This window comes from Myodes glareolus, chromosome 1 (assembly GCF_982192425.1).
Source record: "Myodes glareolus chromosome 1, mMyoGla1.1, whole genome shotgun sequence".
Taxonomy (NCBI): domain Eukaryota; kingdom Metazoa; phylum Chordata; class Mammalia; order Rodentia; family Cricetidae; genus Myodes; species Myodes glareolus.
This window is the reverse complement of record NC_142026.1, coordinates 56,585,715-56,598,506: the sequence shown is the minus strand read 5'-3', so window position 1 is coordinate 56,598,506 and position 12,792 is coordinate 56,585,715. Positions and strand designations below refer to the sequence as shown.

The window sequence follows — 12,792 nt, the reverse complement described above, 5'->3', positions numbered from 1 at the left end:
GGAAGTAGAGGTGATGCAATGAGAACAGGAGAATTCTGGGAAGCAGGGGTTCCTCTGCCATTCCTGCGCAGACCACCGAAGAGGCAACATGTAAACTGGCCCAGCTGAAAAAGGTACTAAGCCATATGGCTAAAATAGATCAGAATAATGGGTTAAGATAAGTTATAAGAGCTAATAAGTAGCCTGACCTAATGAGCCAATCAGTTTGTAACCTAATGTAGACTCTGTGCTATTTTTCGTTGGGAGTTGCCAGTTGTGGAGTACTGGGCGGGACAGAAACCCCAACAAGCCGGCCCCACATGTTACACCCTTCAGAACTGTAACACTGACAACTGGTACCTTATGAAGTGGGTTACAGGTCCTGGTATAAATGACAATGAGAAGTCCATTTACACTCTGAAGTTTTTGTTAGTATGTTTTTATTGTGGTCTTTCTCATTTTTGAGATAGGGTCTTACCCTGTAGCTTAGACTAGCCTTGAAGTCACGGTGACCCTCCTGTCTCTGTCCTTCCAAAAGGCTGGAATTACAGACATGAAATGTCATGCCCAGTCCTTTAGAATCTGTCTCTCAACAGAAGTACTGGATATGCACAAATACGTTAGATTCAACCAAGAATGTAAACACACCCACGGGTCTGTTAATGTTTGCAACAAATAACTGACAGAAAAAAAGACTATCGCTATCATGTATATTATATGGTTTTATCATTCAATTAGTTGGCACTATATCTATCCCACCAACAGTATTCTCATTAACATGAGTTAACACAGTCGTCCTTGTGAAGAACTCGGTAATAGTGTTCTTCCACTGAATTTTTTAATGAGAAAGTTTCTGTTGTATCAAATTGATGCAGTTTCTTCTTGGCATGTACAAAGGTCCTTCTCCATAATCCCTTTAAATATCTTCTCTGGGGTCCTTTTCTGAGCAGTAATCTGTAGCACTGTCACATGGGCATTTTTATTTACAATAACATACATAGCATCCCATTTCACAGAAACAATGACTATAGTAAGGCAAGTTCACAGTGAGTTTTCCTCATAATGTTTCCGTGTGAATACTCTGATGTACACTGAGCACCGTCTTCTGAACAAAGCCTTTTCCACAGACTATACACTTATAAGGTTTATCTCCACTGTGTGTTGTCTGGTGTTTATTTAAGTTGGACCTATCAGTGAAGGCCTTCCCACATTCAGAACACACGTAAGGCTTCTCTCCTGTATGAATTCGCTGATGTACTTGGAGCTGTGATTTCTTAGTGAAAGATTTCCCACACTCTCTACACTCATAAGGCTTCTCTCCAGTATGAATCCTATGATGTGTAATCAACTCTGACTTCTGTCTGAAGGTCTTCCCACACTCCGAACAGACGTAGGGTTTCTCCCCTGTGTGAGTTTTTTGGTGCTTACTGAGATTTGACCTGCCACTAAAGGCTTTGCCACATTCGGCGCACACATACGGTTTCTCACCTGTGTGGATTGGCTGGTGCACCAGGAGCTGAGATTTAGAAGTGAAGGACTTCCCGCAGTTATTGCATTCATAAGGCTTCTCTCCAGTGTGAATTCTTTGATGAGTGATGAAGTTTGACTTTCGGATGAAAGCTCTCCCACATTCAGTACATACGTAGGGTTTCTCCCCTGTATGAATTTTCTGATGCACAACGAGTATTGATTTCTGATTGAAAGCTTTTCCACATTCGTGGCATTCATACTGTCTCTCTCCCGTATGAATTTTCTGGTGTATATTGAGGTGTGATTTCTGAGTAAAGGCTTTCCCACAGGTACTGCAGCCATATGGTTTCTCTCCGGTATGAATTCTCTGGTGTGTCATCAGGTCTGACCTCTGAGCGAAGGCCTTTCCACATTTTGAACATATATAGGATTTTTCTCCTGTATGTGTTTTCTGATGTGTGATGAGATTTGACCTGTTAGTGAATGCCTTCCCACATTTACTGCACGTGTAAGGTTTTTCTCCTGTGTGAATTCGTTTGTGTACATGGAGTTGGGACCTGGACGTAAAGAGTTTTCCACAGTGACCACATTTATAAGGTTTTTCTCCAGTATGAATTATCTGGTGCGCAACCAAGTGTGCCTTTTGGATGAAAGCCAGCCCACATTTCATGCACACATATGATTTTTCTCCTGTATGGATTCTTTGGTGCACCGTGAGAGCTGACTTCTGGGTGAAGGCTTTTCCACAGTCACTACACTGATAAGGTTTTTCTCCGGTGTGAATTCTCTGATGAATGATTAATTCTGACTTATAGGTAAAGGCCTTCCCACATTCTGTGCAGATGGAAGATTTCTCTCTAACTTGAGCTTTTTTATGTGCAATGAGGTTAGAACTACCGCTGAAGAGTTCCCCATACTCAGCAGACAGACAGGGCCTCACTCTTGTGTGAATTCGTTGGTGGACCTGGAGCTGCGACTTGGAAATGAAGGACCTTCCACAGTTATTGCACTCATACGGCTTTTCTCCAGTGTGAATTCTTCGGTGTGCGGCCAAGTGTGTCTTCTGGATGAAAGCCTGTCCACACTCAATACATATATAGGATCTCTCTCCTGTATGGATCTTCTGGTGCATCTTGAGTGTGGACTTCTGTGTGAAGGCTTTGCCACACTCAGTGCATGCATGATGTCTCTCTCCTGTGTGGATTTTCTGATGGATGCTGAGGTCTGAGTTGTAGGAGAAGCCTTTCCCACACTCACTGCATTCATAGAGCTTTTCTCCAGTGTGAAACCTCTTATGTCTGAAGAGAGAAGAGACTTGGAAAAAAGACTTTCCACAGTCATTGCATTTATAGGGTTTCTCTCTAGTATGGGTTTTCTGATGTGTAACGAATTCTGGCTTCTGTGAAAATGCCTTCCCACATTCAACACATACATAAAGTTTTTCTCCTGTATGAGATTTCACATGTACTTTGAACTGTGACTTCTGGGTGGAGAGCTTTCCAAATTCAGCACATTCATATGAATTCTCTCCAATATAAATTTTCTGATATTGACAAGGTACTTGTTCATAGTTGAGGGCTTTTCCACATTGACTTTGGTCCCATAATTTCTTTCCTGTTACAGTATGCTCAGCATTGGTAAAAGATGAAACTTTATCATATTCAGTAATCTTTTTAATTCTCTTTGGCCCATTATTTTCATTAGGACTTTGTAATTCTAAATTATGCTTCAGATCATTCCCAAGTGAGTCACACTGCTGGGGTCTTTTGGGAGGCAGAACAATGTATGGGTTCACATGAATTATTTTTCTAATGACCTTAGATCCACAATGACTCTGTGTACCCAGTGTCGTCTTGATAACAACAACATCACTTGCCGATTGATTCTCTACTTGCTGGCAGGTCTCTTTCTGGCCACCAATTTGCTGCGATTCTTCTGGAATGAAATATGAGAAAGCATCATGTAAAACTCCAGAACTCCCTGCTGTAGAGTCTCTGAGGGTGAAACATGCTATTTTAGTTTGCAGTCCAGCTAGAATAGGCTACAGCTAGCCGAGACTACATGGCGTGGTACAAATGGCTCACCCAGGATGGGCACAGAGACACGAAGGGTAATAATTTGATGAAAAAGGTTGTGGTGGACAGGAAACATCCAGGTGCACAATACATCAATTAGAGGAAGTAACTAGGTAGATGTGTTACGAACAAGCAGATGTGAACAAAATAAAGCAAAGAACAAGGTACATGGAGCAAACTGGCATGTCTACACAGTTAAATAGCTCAAATTAATTTTAGACCTCATAACATGGATGATTTTTAAATGTTATACATTTAAAATGTATAATCATTTTATAAATGATTATATTTTATCATTTTATAAAAATGATATTTTTATATTATTATATAAAATATAATAATAAATGATTATATTATATCATTTTATAAATGATAAAATGTTCATCATACAGAGGGAGGAGGATGTGAGCAAAAGAGAGAAAAGGGTATACAAACCCCATATTGTAAGTCTAAAATGGAGGATTATAATTAAATGCAGGCCTCATCAGTAAAGTATGGTAACAAAACAGCAGCAACGCCAGACAGTGGTGGTGCATGCCTTTAATTTCAGCACTCGGGAGGCAGAGGCAGGCGGATATCTGTGAGTTCGAGGCCAGCCTGGTCTAGTCTACAAGAGTTAGTTTCCAGGACAGGACAGGCTCCAAAGCTACAGAGAAACCCTGTCTTAGAAAACCATTAAAAAAAACAGCAGCAACAACAGAAAAATCAAGTAACCAGGAAGAAAGACCTGGTCAAATGTGGACTCACTCAGGCAGCATTAAGATGAATCTTGGTAAAGGGTGATTAATAGCGTCAAACACAGTAGACAGAGCCCTTTTCGTCAAGATGGCGCCTAAAGCGAAGAAGGAAGCTCCTGCCCCTCCCAAAGCCGAAGCTAAAGCGAAGGCCTTGAAAGCCAAGAAGGCAGTGCTCAAAGGCGTCCACAGCCACAAAAAGAAGAAGATCCGCACATCGCCCACTTTTCGGCGGCCCAAGACTCTGCGGCTACGAAGGCAGCCTAAATATCCCCGGAAGAGCGCGCCCAGGAGGAACAAGCTTGACCACTATGCCATCATCAAATTCCGCCTGACCACCGAGTCAGCCATGAAGAAGATAGAAGACAACAACACACTGGTGTTCATTGTGGATGTCAAGGCCAACAAGCACCAGATCAAACAGGCTGTGAAGAAACTCTACGACATTGATGTGGCCAAAGTCAACACCCTCATAAGGCCCGATGGAGAGAAGAAGGCATATGTTCGGTTGGCTCCTGATTATGATGCTCCGGATGTTGCCAACAAAATTGGAATCATCTAAACTGAGCCCAGCCGGCTAATTCTAAATATACACTTTTTCACCATAAAAAAAAAAAACACACAGTAGACAGATACTTCATAGGTTTAGTGACAAGGATTCCCAAATCATAAGCTAGAGGAAAGGCACTACCGTGAAACAATGAGAAATCTCATGTAGTAGCCACATAAAAAAAGCAGGAGCTGGGGTGGAGATATGGTTCTGAAGCATCTCACGGGGAAAGAAGAAAATGGGATGTATAGGAGTATAAATATGTATGTCACAAAGTAATTATGAAAGAAAGATTCATAAATACCTGTGTATATAAATAAAGACTAAGGCCATGGGAAAGGTGTGAGAAAAAAGTCTATTAAAAAAATAAAAGTAAGAAAAAAGAATGAGGTGGATTAGCACACTCTGGAATCTATAAAGTTAAGAAGACAGAAATAACAAGGTCACCCAAGCAGAAGGCACTCAGTTACTGAGAAGTCAATGTTAAGGGTCCTGAATCAAGCAATACAAAAAAAATGTAGAACTTTCCCCAGAAGTCATCTTAACAGCATTTCTAAGGTGTCAATCCTGTTCTAAGGTGCAATCCTGCTCAAGATGGCTGAGATTTTCTCTTTTGTCTTTTCTGAGGATCCCTTGCCTCCCACCTGAACAGGTTACACTCACTCACCTACACAGGGCTGACATGGGCTCTCATTTTGCAATGCCCATGTTTCCTTTCCTTGCTCCAGCATGAAAGCCTCTGTCTCGGGAACCTGATATCCTGCTCACAGAAAACAATAAAGGACTGGGTCCAACTACTTATGTTTCTGAGTCCAATCTGTTGGGTCTTACTGTGTAATGAGAGTTTGTTCTTCAGTAGCCACAGATCTCTATGAACAGAACAATCTTTAGAGTGCACAGAGGAGAACAAGAACCCTGGTTACAGGGCTGGGGAGATACTCAGCAATTATGAGCACTTGTTCTTAACTTGACTTGGTTCACAGCAGCCACATTGGGCACTCACAACTGCCTGTAAATCCAGTTCCAGTGAATGTGATGCCCTTTTCTGGCCTCCAACGATACTGCATTTTCATGCACGTGAAATAAAGAAAATAAAGAAACAAATCTTGAATCCTAGTCAAACACAGACAAAAACCATGACATATTGACGGTACCTCATGGCGGCGTCCAATTGAGAACAGAATACGCTCAGTGAGACTTGGTTTCAGACAAAGGCACTCTGCTTACCTACTGAGCTCAGGTGACTGTAGGTCTCCTGCATCACATCCCGGTAGAGGTTTCTTTGATCAGGGTCTAGGTTTTGCCATTCGTCTCTGCTGAAATCTATAGACACATCCATGAAGGACACTGATCTCTGTAAGAGCAAATTCCTGTTCAGTGAAAACAGACTCGGAGATGAGTGAAAAAACATAGTTAGAAATAAGGAATATATATTTTGTTTTTGTCTTTCGCTCATTTGTAAAAGTCCCTGGAGAGTAATGCCAAAAGATGGCCAAGGAGAAACACTAACACTCATCTCACAGCCAAAATAACAAATAAACTAATATATGTTGATGGAAATAAGCAAAAAGATTGCTGGGGACATCAGAGGAGTCATAGGAACCCCACAGAGTACAGAAAACCAGGATGGCCACAGGAAAGAACAAAAGGCAATGCCTTGTCGCCACCCTCGCAGCCCTCGGTAACAGTCAGCTCAGGATTGGGAGGTTATGCGGAGCTCAGCAGTCATCATTACCTTGGGCACTACAATGGTTAATTTTGTCAACTGGACACAATTTAGAATCATAGGAAGAGAGTATCAGCCAGGGGCTGTCTGGACCACAGGGGCCTGTGGGAGACTGTCTTGATTATGTCAGTTGGTATGGAAAGCCCACTGGGGTCTACACCATTTCCTAGGAAGGAGATACTGATAAGTGGGGGGCAGAGCTGAGGGGGCTGAGCACAAGCATGCACACATTCATTCTCTTTGCTCAGCTGTGTCGAGTTCCTGCCACTGTGACATCCCATAATGACTGTAGCCTGGAACTGTGAGCCAAGCAAACCCTTGATCTATCATGTTGTTTTGGTGAGGTTTCTTTTTTAGCCATAGAAATAGGAAATGAAACTAGGGCAGAAACCTACATCTTCAATCCTATGGTTCCCTGCAGGCCTCACAGGTCTAAGCACAGCTGAGGGAGTTGCCTGGAGACTACACGGTTATTTTTTCTTCAAACAAAGAGCTGACATTGTGCCTTGTCCCCTGTGGTTCATGCAGAAGTCATATACACCCCCTTTCTGGGTATAGCTTGTTCCAGGGGTCTGAGTTCAGCCCTTGAAGGATAGGGTGTGGCAGGCAACTTGGAGGGGCAGACTGGAAGGTTTTACAGTAGTTTGCTGCCATAGGTAGAATATAACAGAGCTATCTGGGGACAGTGGGCTACCAGACATATGGGTCAGTGGTGATCTTTGTTCATTTTTATTTATTGGGAAATAAATACTATAATTCTTTGTATACTAGTACTGTTATTATCAGTAAGATTCATCCATCATTATTTTAGGTGGTTGTCATCTTAAATTCCCATTCCTAAATATGCAGCTGTAGACTCCTTCCTTTCTTCCTTTGTTTCTTTTCAAGATAGGGTTTCTCTGTGTAGTCCTGGCTGTCCTGGAACTCGCTCTGTATACCAGGCTGGTTTCGAACTCACAGAAATCTACCTGCCTCTACCTCCTGAGTATTGGGATTAAAGGCATGCACCACCAATGCTGGGCTTGTAGGTTTCTTGTGATTCTTATTTCTGAGCCAATCTTCTCCCACTCCTTTATTTTTAAATAAGAAAAGCTAACAGATAGGCCTCCTGGAACTATCAGGTGGACTTCAGTGTTGCTAGGAGCTGGATAGATAGGGTTATCTAGATCATGGTACTCTCCGTGGTGTTACACACACACACACACACACACACACAAGACTGCTATGGAATATTCCTTTACACTGTGTATCACTATGTCGCTTATATATGTTGCTATGATTGGTTTAATAAACAAGCTGACTGGCCAATAGCTGAACAGTGTGTTTGAGAACAGCTGCAGGACAGGAAAACTCCACCTACAGAAGACAAAACCAAAATATGTTGTGGGATATTTTGATCACACTCTGACACTCCAGACACTGCCGATATAGTTTATTTTGAATCAGGTGGCAGAGCTAGCTAGTAGCTAACCAAAATTAGCCATAAAGCTTTTGGAGGACTGAGGATATACAGAGAGACACAGGAAATAGTAGAGACGAGCTGAGAGAAAGGCTCAGTCCTTTTGGATCAAGGAAGGAGAGAGTGGAGGTCACTGATCGCCTCTCTGTCATTTCTGTGATCAGTTTCTTACCCTGATATCTGATTCCCAAGTTTTTATTGATAAAGAATATTTAGATAAACACTTGAAAGACCATTCTTTAAATATCACAGCACTATTCAACTGCAAAGCAATAACCATCCTCTTATTCCCACCAATACAGATGACTGTTACTTCTTAATCCTGGCATAACAGTCAACCCTGGCTCCCTATCTGACATACAAATGACTGAGATATCCAAAGCTGAAACTGCCCAACAGAACAGAAATGTCATGAATATTCAGCTGAGACTTGCTATTTGTGGTCAAAGCCTGAATGAAATCCTACTATTTCTTTGAGATCAGAAAAAGACTTTTTTTTTTCCTAGAGAAGAATGTTATTCACAAGGTGCTCTGTATTTACCAAACATTTAAAAACAAACTGCAGTGTTGTGTCTAGCATACTAACTACTATTTTTTAAATCATAAGAAAAAAGTAGTTGTTTCCAGTGAATAATCCATGGCAAACAATATAAACTGGCCATCGACACTTGGTGATGGGCATGCAGAGAACGAGGTGGGCGAGCCGCAGTTCATCTTTCCTGTGAGTCTTGCAACACAGGAATTTTTAGTGTTGCTTTTAGTTCCCCATATATGAACTAAGTATACACATTGCCTATTCAAAAGAATTGAATCATTCCTAACAAACTATCACTGTATCACCAGAGGGATAAGACCTTCTACACTAATGAAAAAGACAAACATCAAGTGCTATACAAATGAATATTTTTTAAAAAACTAAAAGCCGGGCAGTGAAGGCACATACCTTTAATCCCAGAACTTGGGAGGCAGAATCAGGAGCACCTCTGTGAGTTCAAGGCAAGCCTGGTCTACACAGGAAGTTCCAAGCCAGCCAGGGCTATATAGTGAGATTCTATGTTTAAAAAAAAATTAACAAAAAACAAAAAAATAAGAGTCTTTCATCATGCTCCATCCTCCGGCCTCTGAAGCCGGGGACACTTGCCCTGGTGTTTCTTAAGTTTTTGATAGAAAAATCAAAATTTGTTCCCTTAGAGTTTGGTTGCCTCCTGTGGCCTATCTGCTCTTCCTCTGAGACTCTAGCAACAAGTCAGAGGCAACTATTTTGTGGAGGAAGTCCCACCCCAGGATTCCTCCTGCTGACCTTACACGAGCTTCCACGATCCCCTGGTGCCAAAGGTGTAGCTTCCTTGGTTGAAGTGCAGTTGCTTGACATGGTCACCCTGGGTCTCGACCCTGTTCTCTCAGCAACCAGAAGCTTACAGGTTCTCTATGAAATCAGAGATGTGCAGACGAAGTAATCTGAAGTCTGGCGGAAGATCTTGTAAGGAGCCCCACAGAGATACCAAGAAACCTGGAAAGATCAAGTCCTTAGTCCTTAGCCATTCACCACTGAAACACATCTTGGGCATCTGAAGGCCAAGAAACTACAGAGCAGTGTTCCTCAGCCTGTGGGTCACAACCCCTTGGGGTTAAAACCCCTTCCACAGCAGGTTACCAAAGGCCACTGGGAATATTTACATTACGATCTCTAATAGTAGCGAAATTACAGTTATGAAGTAGCAACAAAAATAATTTTATGGTTGGGAGTCACCATAATATGAGGAATTGTATTAAAAGGTCACAGCATTAAGAAGGCTGAGAACCACTGGTCTAGAGGAATTGTCAAAATACAGTTAAGCCTCACACCCTCTGGCATTGCTCCTGCAGGTCTAAGAACTTAAGAATTCATGCTTCTAACTAGTACCCAGAATGATCCTGAATTGTTGTACTACAGGGACTACACTCAATACACAGTGTTGGGAGAGTAGAAAATTTAAGAAAATCTGGTCCTCGGGAGACATCTTAGAGGGTAAAAAGAACCCAAGGTCCATCCCCAAGACCCACATGGTGAAAGGAGAGAACTGGCCTGCACCATTTGTCCACCCCCTCCACTCACACACCATGGCATGTGCTCAGGCACACTAACATAAAGACACACATTACATAAAGGCAAACATCTTAAAATAGACATCAAAATGTAAAGACAACATAACCAAAAGAAGTAAAACACATATACCAAGTGTACTCAAGACTCTGGAATTGGCGCTGCTATAACTGGCTACCACCCGGAATAAAAGCAAAGGAGATCAATCATCGCATGGTGTGCAGAGTATAAACTCAGGCAGGTCTGAAAATTTAAATATATGTACTTTCAGACGCCTCAAAAGTATTGCAAGTTTTCTGGAGTCTGTACTGTGTACCACCATGCAATGGGCTGTGAGAGGTGCCTTTCCATCAGGGAAACACACTACAGCCTGCTCACCCCAGATTAGAGAAACATCAGCCGAAGACAGAATTTCACCTAAGTCCAAACTAGTGAGACCAATGAGTTTATGGGGCTCGCTTACAGAGCACAGGGGAAGGGTTACTGAAAAGAGCAATGGTGACCCCAAAACAGCTACATCATATTAAAAGTCTCACCCCTTCATGTTCATGATGATAACCTCATGGAAGCTGTATCAGGAAGTCCTGCTTTTAACTAATCTAATCTTCCATTTCTTATAGATGATAGCACCTCTCGAGATTCCTTTCCTGAGACTCTCAATAGCGCCATGACATTCCCACAGACCTATCACTCAGTCTTGCTCTAGTGTCAGAATCTGGAGCAAAGTCCAAGATGGTATCTAGTTATGCACGGAGGAAGAAGCTTCCATCTATCACACACAGACGAGGAAAACTGAAGATATAAAAGATGGTGCACATTTCTGAGCCGACCATATCATATGATAAAATATGCCATAAAGGGAAAGGGGGAGCAAGACGACTCAGATGGTAAAGACACTTGCCACCAAGCCTGACGGCTCAAGTTTGACCCCTGGGGCCCATGTGGTGGAAAGAGAGAACCAGCTCCCATGGGTTGTTCTCCGACTTCCACACTTGTAACATGGCAAGTCTGTGCTGCCCTGGAACACAAACAAACAGCTTTAACACACACACACTGAGTGTGTGAGAGAGAGAAAGAGAGAGAAGGGGTTGGAAGCTATAGCTCAGAGGTAGAGCATTTGCCTGGCATGCTTGAGGTTCTGAGTCCAACACCTCCCCCCAAAAAAAGAAAAGCAAAGAAAAAAGATGCCACAAAATTGAAATACTGATATATATTATTTTCATCAAGAGACTAATAGCTTCTTTCTAATTAAAAAAAAGATTTAGCTATTGCTTTTAAAAACCCAAGGGTAAAAATTGGACAAACCATAGAAAACTTGCAAAAAGAAAAGGCATTTGGGAAATTACGTTCTTTTACAAATTGATGATGGACACTTGAATTGCTAAAATATCCCTTGAGCTATTTAGTCATACCTATTATTAAAAATACAATTAACTGGGCATACTGGTGCATGCCTTTAATTCCATCACTCAAGAGGCAGAGGCAGGTGGATCTCAGTTAAGTTCAAGGACAGCCTGGTCTACAGAGCTAGTTCCAGGACAGCTAGGGCCACACAGAGAAACCCCCGTCTCAAACATTCCCTCCCCCCTCCCCCGCAAATACTCATAAGTGGAGGGAGGCAGTAAGGGTTGGTAAAATCAAAACACATTGTATACATATGGAGAATTTTCAAATAATAGGTAAATGTATTATGTAAAAATAAACATGTGTCGGTAACAATACACTTATAGCAATATATACCTTCCCTCAAACTAAGCAGATAAAAAAATCTGTAAGGTCATATGATATATTAAAATATACGCTTATTATACCACAAAACAACTAATTAAAAAACGAATTATTTTTATGTATTAGATGTGACATTTATGAAAAGTGACTACGGCATAGGCCATAAAGTATTTTTCAACTCGACCCACTACCCAGAGACATTCTTTGAAACAGGAAATGCAGTTTAAAATGACTCCTGGATCAAAGAAAACAAATTTAAAAAAGAAAGCCAATTATATTTGAACAATAATAAAGAAAACTCTACATAATAAAGGTTGCAAATCCTTTACATTAAAGGCTATAAATTAATGAGCTAAACTTTCAGACTAGAAAGCAAACAGATAACAGACGCCACGGTCTCACCGGTCACTCAGCACAGTCCAGCTCGTCCCTCACACCCCCTGACCCGCCCACCCTTCCACCTCCAAACTCAGAGTCCGGTTATTGACAGGAGAAATCCTCCCCAGGGACAACCATCAACCCCGCAGTCATCACCGCATCACCGCCTAACGCCCACGCACACTACTGACTCCACAAATTCTAGTTGAAACCAACCGGAATCATCCCCGAAGACTTCTTGTTATTAACAGAATTAACAACAGAGATACTCAATAGCGGCAGCGCGGGCCAGAAACCACCTTCCGGGACCACGGCCACTTCCGGTCTTCGAAAAAATGTCCTCCTGGGCTATTATTAGTGCGCATGCCCAGCGTTACCTGGGCAGCTAGAGAAAGCCAAGGCGTGCTAGCACATACGCATGCACGCACACACGCGTCGCGCGCGCGCACGTGTTGCTTCAAGAGCCTCTATATACGATCCTTAAGTGGCCCGGAAAACATGGCCGCGTCCACAGATGCTTATTGGTGTAGGCCGCCATCTTTGAAGCTTGTCCATTCCGTACAGCAGAGGAATAGCTATCCAGGCCGATTTCACAGAATGAGATAAAGAA

General features: G+C 42.2%; 1 protein-coding gene and 1 pseudogene across 5 annotated transcripts; one reads left to right on the top strand and one right to left on the bottom strand.

Annotated features, from left to right (window-relative positions):
• Positions 1-402: 402 nt before the first annotated feature.
• LOC125403360 (uncharacterized) lies at positions 403-12,551 on the bottom strand. Of its 5 annotated transcripts, none has more exons than XM_048438677.3 (5): positions 12,399-12,551; positions 9,294-9,503; positions 6,036-6,178; positions 5,476-5,568; positions 403-3,384 (listed from the first exon to the last, which is right to left on the bottom strand). In XM_048438677.3, exons 3-5 carry the CDS (start codon positions 6,145-6,147, stop codon positions 1,037-1,039), a joined length of 2,553 nt encoding a protein of 850 aa, XP_048294634.3. In that variant the 5' UTR covers positions 6,148-6,178; positions 9,294-9,503; positions 12,399-12,551; the 3' UTR covers positions 403-1,036. The 5 variants fall into 5 exon arrangements, with proteins under 5 accessions (XP_048294634.3, XP_048294629.3, XP_048294644.3 ...); XM_048438672.3 differs by having other exon boundaries at positions 6,036-6,162; XM_048438687.3 differs by having other exon boundaries at positions 6,036-6,162; positions 9,299-9,503.
• LOC146896044 (large ribosomal subunit protein uL23 pseudogene) lies at positions 4,342-4,870 on the top strand (annotated as a pseudogene).
• Positions 12,552-12,792: the final 241 nt, after the last annotated feature.